Raw genomic sequence first — 21,260 nt, 5'->3', positions numbered from 1 at the left:
TTGCCTTGCATTGTTTAAAATGTTCCATTTATTTGTGGTATGAGCAGCAGTGCTGAGTATGTAGGTTGCACCCAAGAAAAATGTACCAAACAGCATTCTGCCATTGACTTCTGAGTCTGACTCTCAGTGCTCTGCCACTGAGAGTACCTGGGAGTACCAAAAGCTCAAAATAAGAGTCAATGGCAGAGTGCTGTTTGGCACATTTTTCTTGGCCACAATCTACATACTCAGCTCTGCTGCGCATACCACAAATGCATGTTCCTTACAAATGTGGTATCATTTAAAAGGGGAGGCTTCAGGCTTTCCAACGATATAAGTTTTCTTGCTAAAAAGCATTTTTACAGCAATGAAAAAATCAACCAAACAAGTTTCCTTACTTTCTGTGCCTAGTTTTCATATCTTTAGTAATAATATTAACATTCTGTGTAGGTCTACAGCTAATTTCAACCTTATGATAATTTTAACATATTATATTTTAGGGGGACAAGCTGGAGCAGACCGGGTGGACCACCACCTCACTGCATGGATACTGGACTACCTCACCAACCGTCCACAGTATGTGAGGATAAGGGAGTGTGAGTCAGATCGGGTGTCCTGCAGCACGGGGGCCCCACAAGGAACCGTTCTGGCTCCATTCCTCTTCTCCATCTACACATCAGACTTCAAACATAACTCTGATACCTGCCACCTGCAAAAGTTCTCTGACGACTCTGCAATCGTCGGCCTCATCTCCGCAGGCGATGAGAGGGAATACAGAGAACTGAACCAGGACTTCATAGGATGGTGCCGGCGGAACCGCCTCCAGATCAACTCTGGTAAAACCAAAGAGCTGGTGGTGGACTTCCGCCGGGAAAACACTGTCCTCCGGAACCAGTGAACATCCAGGGACAGGACATTGAGATTGTGAAATCTTATAAGTACCTGGGTGTTCACTTGAACAATAAACTGGACTGGACTAATCACACTAACGCACTGTATAAAAAGGGTCAGAGCAGACTGTATCTGCTGAGGAGACTGAGGTCTTTTGGAGTGCAGGGAGCACTCCTGAAGACCTTTTTCAACTCCGTGGTGGCATCAGCCATCTTTTATGGAGTGGTCTGCTGGAGCAGCGGCTGCACGATTATTGCCAAAATGATTATCACGATTATTTGGATCAATATTGATATCACGATTATTTACCACGATTATTCATTGATTTTAGTGATACATTTTTTTATTGAACATTCACGGAAACTTGAATACATAACATAACACAATACATAACATAAACTTGAATACATAAACTTGAATACATAACATAAACATAACACCAACTTAAAACAACAGGGCAAAGATTCTACAATGTTTAAATTGTAAACGATTTATGTTGAATTTGTAAAATAGGTTATTATTCACGTGACCTCCTAGAAGCGAAAAAAAAAAAATCTAAACAATTAAATGCAGGACTATGCAGAAAGGGCACTGCCTTAGAGTTTACAGGTTTTTGGCAAGAAACACCAGCCTGTCAACATTTTCTGGCTTGAGGGATGAGCGAAGGCAGGTCACCACATTTCCCCCAGTGCTAAAAACCCTCTCTGAAGGGGAACTTGTAGCCGGGATGCACAAGTGCTTCGCGCCGCCGCCGATGTACTCACGCAGTCGCAGACCGCAGGTGTACAGGGAGCGCTTGGTTTGCAGCGGAGGTAGAGCGTATACTGCATGGGCGGGGCTCGTTTCTTTTTTCGTTTTCCTTTTTTTGTGGAAGCATTATTTAAAAAAAATATCGCGAGAACACAACATGTCACCGTGGGAAGCCAATATCGTCATCGCGATAAAAATTTGATATATTGTGCAGCCCTGAGCAGGAGTGTGGGCCACCAGATAAGAGGCAAAGGAGGCCAGTGTAAGTGTGTTCTGTCTTGTTTATGTTTTTGTAGTGATAGGAAGGTTATTTAAAAATAGACCAGAGATGCTTGTACTAAATGTATATTTGGCAATTGTGAGATTGCAATAACCCTAATGATAAGGTTACTTAACAGCCATCGTTTCGGAGACTCTGACCAGAGCGAAGAAGATGTGGAAGATGTAGTGTCTCAGTTGGAAGCACTACCAGTGCTTCCAAGCCCAAGCCAATTTCCCTGGCAGAGTAAGGAATAATCTCTTAACATCTAAATAACAAAATCAAAACATTAATATTAGAGATATGGTTAAAGATCCCATGCCATGCTATTTTATGGATGCTTTAATATAGGTATTAGTGGGCCACAAACCCAGTATTCAAAGACGTCCCCGAAATTCAGCCGTGGTGCAGTTACAGCCACTCCGAACCAGTCGCACATTGAGCTTCCCCCAAATGCGCTGTTTCGGTGGGCGTGTCAAGGCAGGTCAAGGAGGGGGGTGGGGGTGTGGCCCTGAGCAGCTTGTAGCCACAGTGATGAAGCCTACAAGTGATGAAGTCACATACAGTGTACACTGTATTTGACTTCATCACTTGTAGTACAGGATACTGGATTATTTAATCAAACCGATTGTGAACAATGATTGTGTCTTTCCATCAGCAACCTGACGGAACTAAAGTATCAATTGTAATGTTGCCACCTCATATCTAAAACAGGGTCTCTCTGAATAGACCCATGACTGTTTAATGATGTCAAACTGCGGTAGTTGTTGCTATTTGGACATAATAAATTCTAACTCCTTCACAAAAGTGCTTTAATTATCAATTGTTTTCATAGTTGTGTTTTTTGTGCATTAAAAATAGATAAATTACTTTGCGCTGTTGTTGATCATTAACAGAGGTATGATGATGGAAAACCCCACTGCACAGTACTTCCTTGTACTACCTTCATATTATTGAAAAAGGCACACATTACACAGAAATCAACAAAGCAAAGTGAAGGAGTGTGATCCTTTTTTTCACTTGTCATATTTGAGGATACTGCATAAGAAATGGAAAAAGCTGTGATACACTTCATCATCCTGGTGGCCATCTCAGGTGAGCTCGTACCACATGATACAGCAGATAAAAGTTTTAATTCACTTAATTATTCAAGTTGCTGTATTCTAAATATCAGTGGGAAGTCACATTTTCCTAACATAGAGGGTCAAAGAGGAGTTTCTATGCGACTTATCTGACAATCTGCTATGCAAACATATCAGCTAATTCAGCTGTTTAGCAATTTGATGATCACTTAACTTTACTCAGGAGTTTATTTCTGTTTGCAGTAAAAAGAAAATGTTAAAAATAACTCAAAGCTACAACTGAGCTATGAAAATAGCCATGATGCTTCTCTTACCCTGAGGTGTACTGTATTTAAGCTTCTTCAGGGAGAACAGGTGTTTTTTTCGCAGCAGATTTGTGTTTCTGGTCCTTTTAAGAACCCCATAAATGTCTCCTCCAGGTTTGACCGAAGCAGCTGGTGTGTTGCCAGACACTCTGAATGCAACTGTCGGAGATAAAGTGATGTTCACCACAACACTGTCTCCCACGGTAACACCATTCCTATTAGTGGAATGGAAATTTGGTGATGAGAATATAATATCTTTTAATGTTAACAACATAACTGGACCAGGGTACGAAGGCAGGGTCACTCTGTTCATGTCTACTGGATCTCTGAAGCTCAGGAATCTGACTCCTGAGGACAGTGGAGAATACAGAGTTTCCATTGTTTCAGTTGGGGAACCATCGAAGGCAGGGAACACAAGACGTACATGGTGAGCAAATTTCACGTTACTTCACTTTCAATTCTGAATGGAGATTATGCATGACGGTTAAATAATGAATAAAAAATGTGTTGAGTGGTTTGAAATGAGATCTATATAAAGCTTGAAAACATACTAGTTAAAACAGAATTCAGATTATGTTATAGCATAATTACATGATAATAATCATATGATACTAAGACAAAACAAGCAAGGAAAAAGCAATGAAGTCAACTTTAAGTAAAAATAAATTTTTTGTCAAACTACTGTTTCCAAGGTCAAGAATAAACTGTTATGCTCAGTTTACTTCTATTCCAAATTTTGGGATAATTTCTCACCGATAATGACATTTTAAAGTCTATAAGTCAGACAGTAACTGTGAGATTTGAATCATTTCACTTGAACACTGATGCTGATGAGCATTATTCTTATTTTATGTTGTATGGCTCTAAGTACTGATACAAACAATATGTTAAAAAAACATCTATGGATACACTGTGTTTACTGTCTTTTAAACACACCTGTATACTCAAATGCATTCCTGCACAACTGTCCTGCCTTATTTTGCTGTTCATATATAGATCTAGTTGAGACACTGACGGACGTTTTATCGTCGTACTGTGTTAAGGTCACAGGGTGCTGAATTTGAACTACATGATATTATATGGAAACTCTTTATTAGGAATAACCCATTGAGTTGTTTCATGTCATTTTCAAGGGAGTCCTCAACAGCAATTATACAATACAAGCACAATCAGACAAAACAATTTAACAAAAAACTAAATAAACAAGATAATTAAACAAAAACAAATATGACCCCAAAGAAGAAAAAAAATTATAAGACATACAAAAATCAGCAGGTCATATTAAACAGAGCATTGAAAATGTATTCTAAAGAACAACCACTTTAAAGTGCAGATTGGAGAAGCACTAAGTTAATTCAATGCCAGTACTGTAAACCTTTAATGTGCAGCCATGAAGACTCAACATCTCATGATAAGATTATGAGTAATTCTCAGCCACTGCAGTGCTTCCTTCTACCGTACCATGTGTTGGCAAGTGTAAAAACATTTTGTTTTTCATCCACAGTGCCAGTTTCCGATGTCATGGTAACTCTCAACAGCACAGACTTGGTGGAGTTCAACAGCTCTGTCCGTCTGTCCTGCTCCTCCTCTGGATCCTCTCTCTCTTTCCTCTGGCTGAACGGCAGCTCTGAGGTTACAGCCAGTGACAGAGTTCAGCTCACCGATGGAGGCTTCACTGTCACTATAGTCAGTGTGACCCGCTACGACCAGGGACCATTCAAATGTCAGGTGTCCAACCCAGTCAGTAATGGAGCAAGTGCTCCAATAAACCTCTTCATTAACTGTGAGTTACTAACTAACACGCTCGTTTTTTTATCTGACAACATCTGGATTCAAACAGAGATAGAAAGTTTAGACTGTAACAGCTTAGTGAGGAGTGGCCTTGTGTTGTGTATTTTGTCCCCTGTTTATTGTCCAAAGTATTAGAAACACATTTTTCATTTAGAAATGGTTAATTGCAGGGTTGTTCTGTTACATTTCTTTGAATAGAGGCTTCTATTTTTCTTGTGACTTGATGAACGATAATGCACTATTTCAGAATAACTTTTTGCTTTTGTTTTCCCCTACATGCAGATGGCCCAGAAAATATTATTCTCACAATATCTCCGTCACAAGAAAACTATGTAGAAGGGTCAGACATCACCCTGTCCTGTTCAGCTGACTCAAGACCTGCTGCCCTGTTCCAGTGGTTTCTGAATGGAGATCTGCTGTCTGATACTGGACCAGAGCTCAGACTGATGAACATTCAGGAGAGTCAAAGTGGGAACTACAGCTGTCAAGCCTTTAACAATAAAACTCTGAGATATGAAATGTCTCAGCCTGCAGCCATCTCTGTACTGGGTAAGTTTCAGTGAAAGGTTTTGTTCAAAGATATATGGACGCCAAAAATAAGGGATTTACCTGTGATGGTATCAGATGAAACTTTCTTAAAGCTGAGGTATGCAGTTTTCTAGAAAAGGAAATAAAAAAGTCTGAATTTGCAAAGAGAGACCTCCTCCTGCAGCTCTCCCTTCTATGTGCTAAGCCCCTCCCATTAGACGGCAGCTGGATTATTGGTTTGTTTGCAGTGTAAACAGTTGATGCAAAGTCTGGAAAAGCAACTTTTACTGCAGGAATTCCTTCCATTGGATCAGGCTTTCAACATCTGGGATGTGTAGGTGCATCTGCATTTGTGGAACAGTTTATAGGAAGTTCCTCTCTCTGAAATGACCTCTGATTGCTAAAACTCTCCCTTGACTACGTTTTCTAAGCCTGAAAACAGAGCCAAGAGGAGGAGCAGAACTCTATTTTTCTCTCAGACCACTTTTATCACGATAATTCTGAAAGTTTATTGGATATTTTTCCCAATGACACCAATAAAAAAACTGTCTACCCTACCTGTGAATTGAAAAGTTTGCATTAGGCATTTGTGGGGGAAAAAATAACAATACATACAAAATTTTGCACTCAAGATACATCTACATGCACATTACTTGTTATAAGTACAAAACATTTACAGTAATCTAGTTTGGTCACAGACTTCATCTCCTTTCACATCTTATATTTGTTTTGGAGTGATTGATAATGAAGCTGCCTTTCAGTTTGATTGTTAGTCATTAACTTGCAGGTTTAACTATTGTGTCCATAAGGTGAATGTGGTCGTGGCTGATGATGTAAAATAAACAAGGTGCGGTCAGCCAATGCTCCACTCTACTGAACAATGTGCCCTTGGGCCTGAAAGGTGGTCAGTAAAACCACTATGTTTTTCACCCACAGTGCGTGTTGCCAGTGTTGTGGTAACTTCAAACACAACAGACATGTTGGAGTACAGTACTGTCCGTCTGTCCTGCTCCTCCTCTGGATCCTTCCTCTCTTTCCTCTGGCTGAACAGCAGCTCTGAGGTCAAAGAAAGTGACAGAGTTCAGCTCAGTGATGGAGGCTCCACTCTCACTATAGTCAGTGTGACCCGCTATGACCAGGGACCATTCAGGTGCCAGGTGTTTAATCCTGTTAGCAATGACACCAGTGGTCCAGTAAACCTCTCCATCAACTGTAAGTTATTAACTTATACGTGCAGACTCTTTATCCTGCACTATATGCATGCATGCTTCAAAGTTGATGGTACAGTATACTGAAGCTTCACACTGAGAGAAGCTGCGTATCACATAGCAGTTTCTTTGGTAATTTTTTTGTTGTTTTTCTACTCCACATATGCCCCCGGAATAGATGGCCCAGAAAATATTATTCTCACAATATCTCCGTCACAAGAAAACTATGTGGAAGGGTCAGACATCACCCTGTCCTGTTCAGCTGACTCAAGACCTGCTGCCCTGTTCCAGTGGTTTCTGAATGGAGATCTGCTGTCTGATACTGGACCAGAGCTCAGACTGATGAACATTCAGGAGAGTCAAAGTGGGAACTACAGCTGTCAAGCCTTTAACAATAAAACTCTGAGATATGAAATGTCTCAGCCTGCAGCCATCTCTGTACTGGGTAAGTTTCAGTGAAAGGTTTTGTTCAAAGATATATGGACGCCAAAAATAAGGGATTTACCTGTGATGGTATCAGATGAAACTTTCTTAAAGCTGAGGTATGCAGTTTTCTAGAAAAGGAAATAAAAAAGTCTGAATTTGCAAAGAGAGACCTCCTCCTGCAGCTCTCCCTTCTATGTGCTAAGCCCCTCCTATTAGACGGTAGCTGGATTATTGTGACAACACAAGATAATTCCAAACAACAATGGTGGCTCCTAAAGAAGTTAGCAAAAGGCCCATCCATGTCTAAAACGCTGTGTCACTATTTTTAAGAAGTCTATCTTTCTTTTATTGGTGTGTTTGCAGTGTAAACAGTTGATGCAAATGCTGGAATAGCAACTTTTACTGCAGAAATTCCTTCCATTGGATCAGGCTTTCAACATCTGGGATGTGTAGGTGCATCTGCATTTGTGAAACAGTTTATAGGAACTCCCTCTCTCTGAAATTACCTCTGATGGCTAAAACTCTCGCGTCACTACGTTTTCTAAAGGCTGAAAACAGAACCAAGAGGAGGAGCAGAACTCTATTCTTCTCTCAGACCACTTTTATCACAATATGCTGAAAGTTTATTGGATATTTTTCCCAATTACACCAAAAAAAACAACCTCTCTACCCCACCCGTGAATTGAAAAGGTTGTATTCGCATTTGTGGAACAAAAAGAAGAAAACATACATAATTCTGCACTCAAGATACATCTGCAATTGTTGAGTTTGGTCACAGACTTTATCACCTTTCACATCTTATATTTGTTTTGGAGTGATTGATAATGACGCTGCCATTCTGTTAGATTTTTAGTCATTAACTTGCAAGTTTAACTATTGTGTCCATAAGGTGAATGTGGTCGTGGCTGATTATGTAAAATAAACAAGGTAAGGTCAGCCAACACTGGTTAAATATTGCACCAAGCACTAGACAATGGGTAGTATATGATAAACAAAGTAAACATTGCTGTGACCACTTGTCTATGTCCAACTCTCATACAAACCTTTACCGTCTCGTCATTATTATTCATCATAGTATCATTAAAATGGGATTCATATACACTCTCCACATTGCTCCACTCTACTGAACAATGTGCCCTTGGGCCTGAAAGGTGGTCAGTAAAACCACTATGTTTTTCACCCACAGTGCGTGTTGCCAATGTTGTGGTAACTTCAAACACAACAGACATGTTGGAGTACAGTACTGTCCGTCTGTCCTGCTCCTCCTCTGGATCCTTCCTCTCTTTCCTCTGGCTGAACAGCAGCTCTGAGGTCAAAGAAAGTGACAGAGTTCAGCTCAGTGATGGAGGCTCCACTCTCACTATAGTCAGTGTGACCCGCTATGACCAGGGACCATTCAGGTGCCAGGTGTTTAATCCTGTTAGCAATGACACCAGTGGTCCAGTAAACCTCTCCATCAACTGTAAGTTATTAACTTATACGTGCAGACTCTTTATCCTGCACTATATGCATGCATGCTTCAAAGTTGATGGTACAATATACTGAAGCTTCACACTGAGAGAAGCTGCGTATCACGTAGCAGTTTCTTTGGTAATTTTTTTGTTGTTTTTCTACTCCACATATGCCCCGGAATAGATGGCCCAGAAAATATTATTTTGACAATATCTCCGTCACAAGAAAACTATGTGGAAGGGTCAGACATCACCCTGTCCTGTTCAGCTGACTCAAGACCTGCTGCCCTGTTCCAGTGGTTTCTGAATGGAGATCTGCTGTCTGATACTGGACCAGAGCTCAGACTGATGAACATTCAGGAGAGTCAAAGTGGGAACTACAGCTGTCAAGCCTTTAACAATAAAACTCTGAGATATGAAATGTCTCAGCCTGCAGCCATCTCTGTACTGGGTAAGTTTCAGTGAAAGGTTTTGTTCAAAGATATATGGACGCCAAAAATAAGGGATTTACCTGTGATGGTATCAGATGAAACTTTCTTAAAGCTGAGGTATGCAGTTTTCTAGAAAAGGAAATAAAAAGTCAGAATTTGCAAAGAGAGACCTCCACATGCAGCTCTCCCTTCTATGTGCTAAGCCCCTCCTATTAGACGGCAGCTGGATTATTGTGACATCACATGATTTTTTACAATTTTCTTTTTATTCATCAATAAGACAAACACAAATACAAGTCATCAACAACATCGACGACCATAATTGAAAATTAAACAATAAATAAAATAAATAATAGAAAACAAAAAACAAGGAAAAGAAAAGAAAAACCTGCTGTCATGTCAATTCTGTGTCAACTGCCATAGGGTCCACTTCCTCCATTTACTGTCCATCTGTGGTCCTGTCAGCCGTAGCCTGTGTGTCAGTCTTTCCATCATATATATTTCCCCCACTGTGTCCACCCAATGGGTCTGAGTGGGTAGATCCTCACCCCCCATTTCCTTGTAATTACCTTTTTCCCAGCAACCATAAGTATTTTGAATAGATATGAGTCTCCATCATGTACAATATCCTCCGAGTAAATATACAGATACATCAGCTCATGGTTCATAGGAAATTCGTATCCCAGAATCTCTTGTGTTAACCCATGTACCATTCCCCAGAACCCTGTTATTTTGTGACAATTCCAGAAAATATGTGCATGGTTAGCATCAGATGACCCACAATTCCTCCAACATGACTTTCTTTTCTCAGAGTAGTTATTAGATATTTTAGGAGTGATGAAAAAACGTATAAGATTTTTCCAGGAAAACTCTCTCCAGGCTCGTGAACAGGTTGTTGTCTTATGTTTTTCCCACATATTATCCCATTCATCGTCAGGTATTTCCATGTCAAATTCTCTTTCCCATTTTTCTTTAATATATCCTGTTGTGCTTTTGTCATCCATTAATGCCTTATATAATGTAGTTATAGTCCTGACCCGGTTCCCTTTATATGTATCAACCAATACTTGTACCACCTGGTTCATTTCTAGTGAGACCTCCTGTCCAATCCGTTTCCCATAATAATCCCGTATCTGTAGATATTTGTAAAAATCCCGCCAATCCAGGCCATATGTCGTTTTCAAGTCTTGAAAACTCATTATCTTCCCCTTTTTCACCAGTGTGCACCATGCCGTAATGCCCTTGTCCGCCCACTGTCTGAGTCCCCCACGCTGCCCATCTGATTTAAAACTGCTATCAAAAGCCACCCATTTTAATACATTTGCATCCTTCTCCGCCTTATTATGTCTAAGTAATTTGAACCATAATTCCAAGGTAAATTTTGTGATCGAATCCATTTGATTGCTAACCTTCTTAAATGTTTCTCTATCTCCTATAATACTCTGTATCGGACACATTCCAAATGATTTTTCCATTTCTTTCCATTTTGCTTCATAATCTGGTTTACACCAACAATGTACATATCTTAGCTGGGCCGCGTGGAAGTATTCTCTCAGGTTGGGCAGACTCAGGCCCCCCTTCTCCCTCTTTAGCTGGAGGGTTCTGAATCTCACTCTAGGTCTCTTCCCCCCATATAAATCTAGATATCATCCTGTCCCATGTTACGAATTGCGTTAGAGGTATCTCTATCGGTAATGCTTGGAACAAATATAAAAGTCTGGGTAGTACATTCATTCTTATTAATTCAATCCTTGAGCTAAAATCCAATGTTAGGGTGGTCCATCTATGTATATCTTTTAATAATTCTCGGTTAATTCTATCATAATTCGCCTTATATAGTCCTGGTATGTTTCTAGTCACTTCTACTCCTAAGTAGTTTATTTTCTTTAGATTCCAGTTTAAATTGAATTTTTCTTTAATCTCCTTTGGTGGTGTATAATTGATGGTGAGTATTTGGGTTTTAGTGATATTTATCTTGTATCCTGATAGTTGTCCATATGTGTTCAAGAGATCTAGAAATTCTGGCAACGACTCACTAGGCCGTTCAAGGAATGCAATGACGTCATCTGCAAAGAGGCCGACTTTATGCTCTACTCCGCACACTGTCACTCCTTGGATTCTTTTTTAGGGGAGTTTTTCCTGTGCCGATGTGAGGGAAGGACAGAGGATTCTTGCACAGATTGTAAAGCCCTTTTCGTAATTTGTGATTCTGGGCTATACAAAATAAACTGAATTGAATTGAATTGAATTCTTCTATTTTCGGGCTAATGGTTCAATAAAGTAAGCGAACAGGGTTGGTGACAAACAGCATCCTTGTCTGGTTGATCTCTGTAGATTTGTCACCATTTTTAAGAAGTCTGTCTTCCTTTTATTGGTTTGTTTGCAGTGTAGACAGTTGATGCAAATGCTGGAATAGCAACTTTTACTGTAGAAATTCCTGCTATTGGATCAGGCTTTCAACATCTGGGATGTGTAGGTGCATTTGTGAAACAGTTTATAGGAACTGCCTCTCTCTAAAATGATCTGTGATTGCTAAAACTCTTGCGTCACTACGTTTTCTAAAGGCTGAAAACAGAACCAAGAGGAGGAGCAGAACTCTATTCTTCTCTCAGACCACTTTTATCACAATATGCTGAAAGTTTATTGGATATTTTTCCCAATTACACCAAAAAAAACAACCTCTCTACCCCACCCGTGAATTGAAAAGGTTGTATTCGCATTTGTGGAACAAAAAGAAGAAAACATACATAATTCTGCACTCAAGATACATCTGCAATTGTTGAGTTTGGTCACAGACTTTATCACCTTTCACATCTTATATTTGTTTTGGAGTGATTGATAATGACGCTGCCATTCTGTTAGATTTTTAGTCATTAACTTGCAAGTTTAACTATTGTGTCCATAAGGTGAATGTGGTCGTGGCTGATTATGTTTAATAAACAAGGTAAGGTCAGCCAACACTGGTTAAATATTGCACCAAGCACTAGACAATGGGTAGTATATGATAAACAAAGTAAACTTTCCTGTGACCACTTGTCTATGTCCAACTCTCATACAAACCTTTAACGTCTAGTCATTATCCTTCATCATACTATCATTAAAATGGGATTCATATCCACTCTCCACATTGCTCCACTCTACTGAACAATGTGCCCTTGTGCTTGAAAGGTGGTCGGTAAAACCACTATGTTTTTCACCCACAGCGCGAGTTGCCAATGTTGTGGTAACTTCAAACACAACAGACATGTTGGAGTACAGTACTGTCCGTCTGTCCTGCTCCTCCTCTGGATCCTTCCTCTCTTTCCTCTGGCTGAACAGCAGCTCTGAGGTCAAAGAAAGTGACAGAGTTCAGCTCAGTCATGGAGGCTCCACTCTCACTATAGTCAGTGTGACCCGCTATGACCAGGGACCATTCAGGTGCCAGGTGTTTAATCCTGTTAGCAATGACACCAGTGGTCCAGTAAACCTTTCCATCAACTGTAAGTTATTAACTTATACGTGCAGACTCTTTATCCTGCACTATATGCATGCATGCTTCAAAGTTGATGGTACAGTATACTGAAGCTTCACACTGAGAGAAGCTGCGTATCACGTAGCAGTTTCTTTGGTAATTTTTTTGTTGTTTTTCTACTCCACATATGCCCCCGGAATAGATGGCCCAGAAAATATTATTTTGACAATATCTCCGTCACAAGAAAACTATGTGGAAGGGTCAGACATCACCCTGTCCTGTTCAGCTGACTCAAGACCTGCTGCCCTGTTCCAGTGGTTTCTGAATGGAGATCTGCAGTCTGATACTGGACCAGAGCTCAGACTGATGAACATTCAGGAGAGTCAAAGTGGGAACTACAGCTGTCAAGCCTTTAACAATAAAACTCTGAGATATGAAATGTCTCAGCCTGCAGCCATCTCTGTACTGGGTAAGTTTCAGTGAAAGGTTTTGTTCAAAGATATATGGACGCCAAAAATAAGGGATTTACCTGTGATGGTATCAGATGAAACTTTCTTAAAGCTGAGGTATGCAGTTTTCTAGAAAAGGAAATAAAAAAGTCTGAATTTGCAAAGAGAGACCTCCTCCTGCAGCTCTCCCTTCTATGTGCTAAGCCCCTCCTATTAGACGGTAGCTGGATTATTGTGACAACACAAGATAATTCCAAACAACAATGGTGGCTCCTAAAGAAGTTAGCAAAAGGCCCATCCATGTCTAAAACGCTGTGTCACTATTTTTAAGAAGTCTATCTTTCTTTTATTGGTGTGTTTGCAGTGTAAACAGTTGATGCAAATGCTGGAATAGCAACTTTTACTGCAGAAATTCCTTCCATTGGATCAGGCTTTCAACATCTGGGATGTGTAGGTGCATCTGCATTTGTGAAACAGTTTATAGGAACTCCCTCTCTCTGAAATTACCTCTGATGGCTAAAACTCTCGCGTCACTACGTTTTCTAAAGGCTGAAAACAGAACCAAGAGGAGGAGCAGAACTCTATTCTTCTCTCAGACCACTTTTATCGCAATATGCTGAAAGTTTATTGGATATTTTTCCCAATTACACCAAAAAAAACAACCTCTCTACCCCACCCGTGAATTGAAAAGGTTGTATTCGCATTTGTGGAACAAAAAGAAGAAAACATACATAATTCTGCACTCAAGATACATCTGCAATTGTTGAGTTTGGTCACAGACTTTATCACCTTTCACATCTTATATTTGTTTTGGAGTGATTGATAATGACGCTGCCATTCTGTTAGATTTTTAGTCATTAACTTGCAAGTTTAACTATTGTGTCCATAAGGTGAATGTGGTCGTGGCTGATTATGTTTAATAAACAAGGTAAGGTCAGCCAACACTGGTTAAATATTGCACCAAGCACTAGACAATGGGTAGTATATGATAAACAAAGTAAACTTTCCTGTGACCACTTGTCTATGTCCAACTCTCATACAAACCTTTAACGTCTAGTCATTATCCTTCATCATACTATCATTAAAATGGGATTCATATCCACTCTCCACATTGCTCCACTCTACTGAACAATGTGCCCATGTGCTTGAAAGGTGGTCGGTAAAACCACTATGTTTTTCACCCACAGCGCGAGTTGCCAATGTTGTGGTAACTTCAAACACAACAGACATGTTGGAGTACAGTACTGTCCGTCTGTCCTGCTCCTCCTCTGGATCCTTCCTCTCTTTCCTCTGGCTGAACAGCAGCTCTGAGGTCAAAGAAAGTGACAGAGTTCAGCTCAGTCATGGAGGCTCCACTCTCACTATAGTCAGTGTGACCCGCTATGACCAGGGACCATTCAGGTGCCAGGTGTTTAATCCTGTTAGCAATGACACCAGTGGTCCAGTAAACCTCTCCATCAACTGTAAGTTATTAACTTATACGTGCAGACTCTTTATCCTGCACTATATGCATGCATGCTTCAAAGTTGATGGTACAGTATACTGAAGCTTCACGCTGAGAGAAGCTGCGTATCACGTAGCAGTTTCTTTGGTAATTTTTTTGTTGTTTTTCTACTCCACATATGCCCCCGGAATAGATGGCCCAGAAAATATTATTTTGACAATATCTCCGTCACAAGAAAACTATGTGGAAGGGTCAGACATCACCCTGTCCTGTTCAGCTGACTCAAGACCTGCTGCCCTGTTCCAGTGGTTTCTGAATGGAGATCTGCAGTCTGATACTGGACCAGAGCTCAGACTGATGAACATTCAGGAGAGTCAAAGTGGGAACTACAGCTGTCAAGCCTTTAACAATAAAACTCTGGGATATGAAATGTCTCAGCCTGCAGCCATCTCTGTACTGGGTAAGTTTCAATGAAAGGTTTTGTTCAAAGGACTATGGAGGCCAAAAAGAAGGGATTTACCTGTGATGGTATCAGATGAAACTTTCTTAAAGCTGAGGTATGCAGGTTTCTGGAAAAGGCAGAAAAAGTCAGAATTTGCAAAGAGAGACCTCCACATGCAGCTCTCCCTTCTATGTGCTAAGCCCCTCCCATTAGACGGCAGCTGGATTATTGTGATGTCACAAGATAATTTCAAAGAACAATGGTGGCTCCTAAAGAGGTTAGCAAAAGGCCCATCCATGTCTAAAACGCTGTGTCACTATTTTTAAGAAGTCTATCTTTATTTTATTGGTGTGTTTGCAGTGTAGACAGTTGATGCAAATGCTGGAATAGCAACGTTTACTGTAGAAATTCCTGCCATTGGATCAGGCTTTCAACATCTGGGATGTGTAGGTGCATTTGCATTTGTGAAACAGTTTATAGGAACTCCCTCTCTCTAAAATTATCTGTGATTGCTAAAACTCTCGCGTCACTAGGTGTTCTAAAGCCTGAAAACAGAACCAAGAGGAGGAGCAGAACTATGTTCTTCTCTCAGACCACTTTTATCACAATATGCTGAAAGTTTATTGGATATTTTGCCCAATTACACCAAAAAAAACAACCTCTCTACCCCACCCGTGAATTGAAGAGGTTGAATTCGCATTTGTGGAACAAAAAGAAGAAAACATACATAATTTTGCACTCAAGATATATCTGCAATTGTTGAGTTTGGTCACAGACTTTATCTCCTTTCACATCTTAAATTTGTTTTGGAGTGATTGATAATGAAGCTGCCATTCAGTTAGATTTTTAGTCATTAACTTGCAAGTTTAACTATTGTGTCCATAAGGTGAATGTGGTCGTGGCTGATTATGTAAAATAAACAAGGTAAGGTCAGCCAACACTGGTTAAATATTGCACCAAGCACTAGACAATGGGTAGTATATGATAAACAAAGTAAACATTGCTGTGACCACTTGTCTATGTCCAACTCTCAAACAAACCTTTTACGTCTCGTCATTATTATTCATCATACTATCGTTAAAATGGGATTCATATCCACTCTCCACATTGCTCCACTCTACTGAACAATGTGCCCTTGGGCCTGAAAGGTGGTCAGTAAAACCACTATGTTTTTCACCCACAGTGCGTGTTGCCAATGTTGTGGTAACTTCAAACACAACAGACATGTTGGAGTACAGTACTGTCCGTCTGTCCTGCTCCTCCTCTGGATCCTTCCTCTCTTTCCTCTGGCTGAACAGCAGCTCTGAGGTCAAAGAAAGTGACAGAGTTCAGCTCAGTCATGGAGGCTCCACTCTCACTATAGTCAGTGTGACCCGCTATGACCAGGGACCATTCAGGTGCCAGGTGTTTAATCCTGTTAGCAATGACACCAGTGGTCCAGTAAACCTCTCCATCAACTGTAAGTTATTAACTTATACGTGCAGACTCTTTATCCTGCACTATATGTATGCATGCTTCAAAGTTGATGGTACAGTATACTGAGGCTTCACACTGAGAGAAGCTGCGTATCACATAGCAGTTTCTTTTGGTAATTTTTTGTTGTTTTTCTACTCCACATATGCCCCACAATGTAGATGGCCCAGAAAATATTATTCTTACAATATCTCCGTCACAAGAAAACTATGTGGAAGGGTCAGACATCACCCTGTCCTGTTCAGCTGACTCAAGACCTGCTGCCCTGTTCCAGTGGTTTCTGAATGGAGATCTGCTGTCTGATGCTGTACCAGAGCTCAGATTGATGAACATTCAGATGAGTCAGAGTGGGAACTACAGCTGTCAAGCCTTTAACAATAAAACTCTGAGATATGAAATGACTCAGCCCTCAGTTGTCTCTGTATTGGGTAAGTTTGAATTAAGGAGTTTAGTGGATGTAGTAGATGGGGTCAGAAAGATGTGTACCCTTGTATTATATGCATTGGCAAAGTGTGAACTCAATGAAGTGTATCTTAGAATAACAATAATAATTAAAAAGACAAACAATAAAAACATCACTTGTGTAACAATCGCTATAGACTTGTGGTCAAAACATTGAAACAATGACACTTGGTCAAACTGCATCTGTCTGCTGTTTTGAGTCAATTGTTAAAAACTGTGGTGCTACTCTACATTATCTTTCTAGATATCAATGGTTTGTTCCTCTCAAATATATTATATTTCTAAATTATAGATTGTTCAAAACTGTGTTTGACAGTCTGTGAGTGTGGACAGTCTGACACTTGGTATGTTATATACCTGATTCAGGGAACAGTGGTTATGTTTGCTTCTTCCAAGTTCCTTTTATGTTATTTACTCAGTTACTTTAGTCATTTTACAGTTACTTTTGTTCCTCATATTTTTCACACATCTTTTGCCCAACAGAGAAAATATCAAAGGTTTCTATCACAGAAACCAACTCGCCGATTGAAGGGAACTCTTTCAATTTAACATGTGATGCTGCTGGCTCTGTGTTTACCAGAGAGTGGATGAAGGGCGGCTTAAATCTGATTTCGGATGACAACGTGGCACTTTACGACAACAACAGAGTGCTGTCTTTTAACAGTCTGAGTAAAAAAGACAATGGAGATTATGTTTGTAAAGTCAGCAACACCTTCAGCCAGGATGAAACTAAATACACCATGGTTGTTTCCTGTAGGTAACAAACTATACATATACATATACATTAATTGTTCAAAATGATGACTGACTTATATAACAGTTTACTACTGATTGGTTGTAGGTCTATAACATGTTTCTAATTGCTTTAAGATCTTTACAAATATCTGTTTTTCAGTTGGACCAGAAAATGTTCAAATCAACGGTCCAAGTGAGATACCTTGGGGAGATACCTTAACATTAACCTGCTCTGCTGAGTCCGTACCTGCTACCTACACCTGGATACTGAAAGGGACAGAGATACACTATTCTTCTGTTTTGACAAAAAAAACCACTAAACCTTTGGATAATGGCAACTACACCTGTGAAGTGATGAATCATATAACTGGGAGAAATTCATCAGCGACCCATGGACTGTCTGTAACAGGTACCAAGATGGTGTTGAATTCAGATTTTGTCGATAGCCTTGAGTATTGTGATCAACACACAGTGTTATACGTCTGATTATCTTAAGAGTATCAGGCTTCCTAAATATGTTTTTTCTAGATCAGAGTTCAGCATTACATTTCTACAGTTAACAACTATCTGACTCACTATGGACAGTTGAAGAAAAAAACAATGAAGAAAGAAAGTCAACATTTTTTCTTTCCTAGCTTTCCTTTTCTTGAAATGCCTACATTACCCACAGTACAACTCAACCATCAATAGAGATTTAGATTTGCTATGCTAGTAGCAGCTAATGTAGCATCAATCTGCTAGCTTCATGCAGAGATGAGGGCTACAGAAGTCCGGTAACCATCTTCTAACTCCACACCCCCAGATTTTATTTTTTATTTTCAAACTTGTCATCATCTCTTTACTTGTAATCTTTATTGTCCTGATAAACATGAACTTCTTTTTCTTCTTTTGCGCCTTTTTGCCCAAAGAGGATGCAAAACTCTGCTAATTTGTTTTGACAGGATCATTTTACTTAGTGAGGGTCAAATATTCAGATGTATTTTGCATTCACCTCACTCATGATTTTCTTTATGTGTTTACAAATAGCTGATATTGCAAAATTTATTTGGTTAAGTGATTTTATTTTTTTTACATTTCAGGCAGGTCTGGAGGTCTTTCAGCTGGTGCCATTGCTGGAATAGTTTTAGGTTTAGTGGCTCTTTGTGCAGCAGCTGGTGGAGGGGGGTATTATTATAAAAACAAGTGAGTAAGAGAATAGCCTTCATTACCATTCAGACATTTCTGCCTTTCATCATGTATTAACAGGAGACTGACATTAGAGTTCACCTAACTTAAAACTAACCTTAATCTAATCTATATTACACTAGACTTAAAGTATTCAAAACAATAGACAATAAAGATTTATTGTAATACACATCATTCACAATAACAATCATAATTATTTTCATCAAAAAATGCAAAGCTGATGTAAGAATTGAATTGTTTAGCATTATTGCTGCATTAACTTTGATCAGTAAACAATCCTATATTAAAATATTGAGAAATTTATTTTCTGTAATTTTGGAAAATTCTACCCAAACACAACACAGGTTACAGTTGAATTTTGAGTTGCATCTTGTGTTATGGACACATTTTAACAATTTATTTCTAATATTTAGAATCATCAAGAAAGCTCCTCCACATTCTGATAATAAAGGTTTGTATTTATCTGTTCTAATTCATCCTTACACTATCATACTGTATATAACAAAGACATAATGCTTAATAAACTACAGTATAACCCAATTATACCGGATGTGACAAACCTTTTTTTTGCCTAGAAGTGGAAGAACCTGTGTATGAGAACACATCAAACGGTATATGAAAACTTATAAAGTCAACGTTCATCTTTCTCTTAAAAGGTGGGTTTTGACTTAATTATTCAGAATTTGTAAAACATGGATGAATGCATTTTGAAGGACAAAGCACCAAGATGTTTCCGTAGCAATGATTCTACGTAGTTTATCTAAAGAAACTACTATAGGCCAACACTTACTGACCACTCATTATAACATACAAATGATCAGATGATGATTTTCATGTATTGTCCAGCAGGCCACATGGAGGACGAAGAGCTTCACAACAAGATAACAAATTTAGCAGCCATGACATATTTTCACCTTATTGATCCAGATTTGGCTAATGTCTCATCAAAACATTTGCCATTTACTCATCCAGTGGAGAGCAACAGTAGCATTTCTGCTGCATTTCCTGTCAAAAGCAAGCAAGCAATTCCAATATTCGCTCTCCTGTTATTTTGCTGAAAAACCTCATCTCGAAACAATCCTATGAATGTGAAAGGACTGAAACAGAACGAAAATCTCCATAGGGCTTAACTTGTGAGTTATTTATTAAAAAAATATCTATGCTGTCTTTTATTGTACTTTGGCCATTTTTAAAACATTTCTTGTTCTGCTATTACTAATGTGTTTGCAATTAAAGCGATGAAGTTACTCAGATATTCTTTTTGTGTTTCGTGTACTTTTTGCATTTCTACAATGTATATCTAATGCTAGCTTTTATTCTATTTTCCTCCTGTTGTGACCAACCTCAACATTGAACAAAATGGGGTGTGGATAAGACATTTTGCAAATTATATGTAAAAAATAAGTTTATTAAAATAATATGGACAATTGTGGGTTTTTTTCTATCAGATGGGTATAACAGCAACTGAATATGTAACAGTATTTTAAATACAATGGTCAGACAACTGTGGAGATTATGTTTAAAGTAAAGCTTGATACATTTCACATTTCCTCATTTACTGTCAACAGCCAATAAATAAAACAAGTGAAAGCTTAATTTGACTTTGGAAGTGCCCTTTATAATTATTATCCTATGGCAGGTTTCATTATATGACTTTTGCTGAAGTTAATACTGATAATCTAAAACGTTGAGTTGCAAAATGTCTGAATGAGACAAATCCATTAAATCTGCCAAGCACTCTAATGCCAAAATCTGCAGAATGTCGCCCTCCTGTGATGTAAACTGTAGTTGTTCTGGCCGTTTGGTAAATAAATAATATCTACAAGATTTTGGTAGGGCTGAACATTACAAAATATATACATATATCTTTTGACTGATATTGCAAGTGTGATATTATGTCAAAATAATAAGGGGAATGATCATTTTTACATCATTATTCTCATATAATTATATATAATTCTCATCTTTGCGGCACAAGCATACATTTCGCCTTTAGAAAATGATTAAGGTTCGTGCAATTTGAAAATTGCAGTTGGCCATATTGAGATTTTAAGTAAATTTCAATTAATTGTGCAGAACAAGGGTGGAATAAGACATCTATTAAGTGACTAAAGGAGAAATAAAAAAAGTAAGCATCATTTAACACATGCATGAATGTTTGAATCATTCCAAACCTCTAGTTTCTGAAGATTCATTCAGCTTTTATGACATTTTTTCCCTTTCGTTGTGTTGCCTGCAGGTTTTTTATGTTTATTTGCATTTGAGAATGTTTTATTCGTGAGTTATTTTAGTCCCTATAAAATTATAAAGAAGAGTGGTACCAAATAAAGATGTCAGAATAGTAACCATAAATTTCAACCTCATTTTGTTGCAATGCATCATGGTGATCTTAAAAAAATTCACAGTATAAAAGAGAAAAATAAAATGAACTGCAGGTGGCGCAAGACAAAAAGTCAGAAGATACCTGCCAAATTGTCTGGCAGTCCATCTAACAGTTGTTGAGATATTTCACTAAAAA

The 21,260-nt window shown here is 38.9% G+C and overlaps 2 protein-coding genes across 2 annotated transcripts; both read left to right on the top strand.

The window, feature by feature from the left end:
• The first annotated feature begins 2,928 nt into the window (after positions 1-2,928).
• Positions 2,929-13,035, top strand: LOC129109315 (carcinoembryonic antigen-related cell adhesion molecule 5-like). Its single transcript, XM_054621344.1, has 8 exons — positions 2,929-2,974; positions 4,771-5,049; positions 6,522-6,797; positions 6,972-7,238; positions 8,406-8,681; positions 8,855-9,121; positions 12,305-12,580; positions 12,755-13,035. Exons 1-8 carry the CDS (start codon positions 2,929-2,931, stop codon positions 13,033-13,035), a joined length of 1,968 nt encoding a protein of 655 aa, XP_054477319.1.
• A 940-nt stretch (positions 13,036-13,975) lies between these two features.
• On the top strand, positions 13,976-19,371 carry LOC129109314 (carcinoembryonic antigen-related cell adhesion molecule 5-like). Its single transcript, XM_054621343.1, is given in 11 exon segments — positions 13,976-13,979; positions 14,189-14,464; positions 16,071-16,346; positions 16,522-16,788; positions 17,306-17,575; positions 17,718-17,966; positions 18,164-18,170; positions 18,641-18,739; positions 19,156-19,193; positions 19,318-19,349; positions 19,351-19,371. Coding segments are annotated over 11 exon segments (1,539 nt in total).
• Positions 19,372-21,260: the final 1,889 nt, after the last annotated feature.

Source organism: Anoplopoma fimbria, chromosome 20, assembly GCF_027596085.1.
Source record: "Anoplopoma fimbria isolate UVic2021 breed Golden Eagle Sablefish chromosome 20, Afim_UVic_2022, whole genome shotgun sequence".
In the NCBI taxonomy this organism is placed as follows: domain Eukaryota; kingdom Metazoa; phylum Chordata; class Actinopteri; order Perciformes; family Anoplopomatidae; genus Anoplopoma; species Anoplopoma fimbria.
This window is presented reverse-complemented; position numbering and strand designations above follow the sequence as displayed.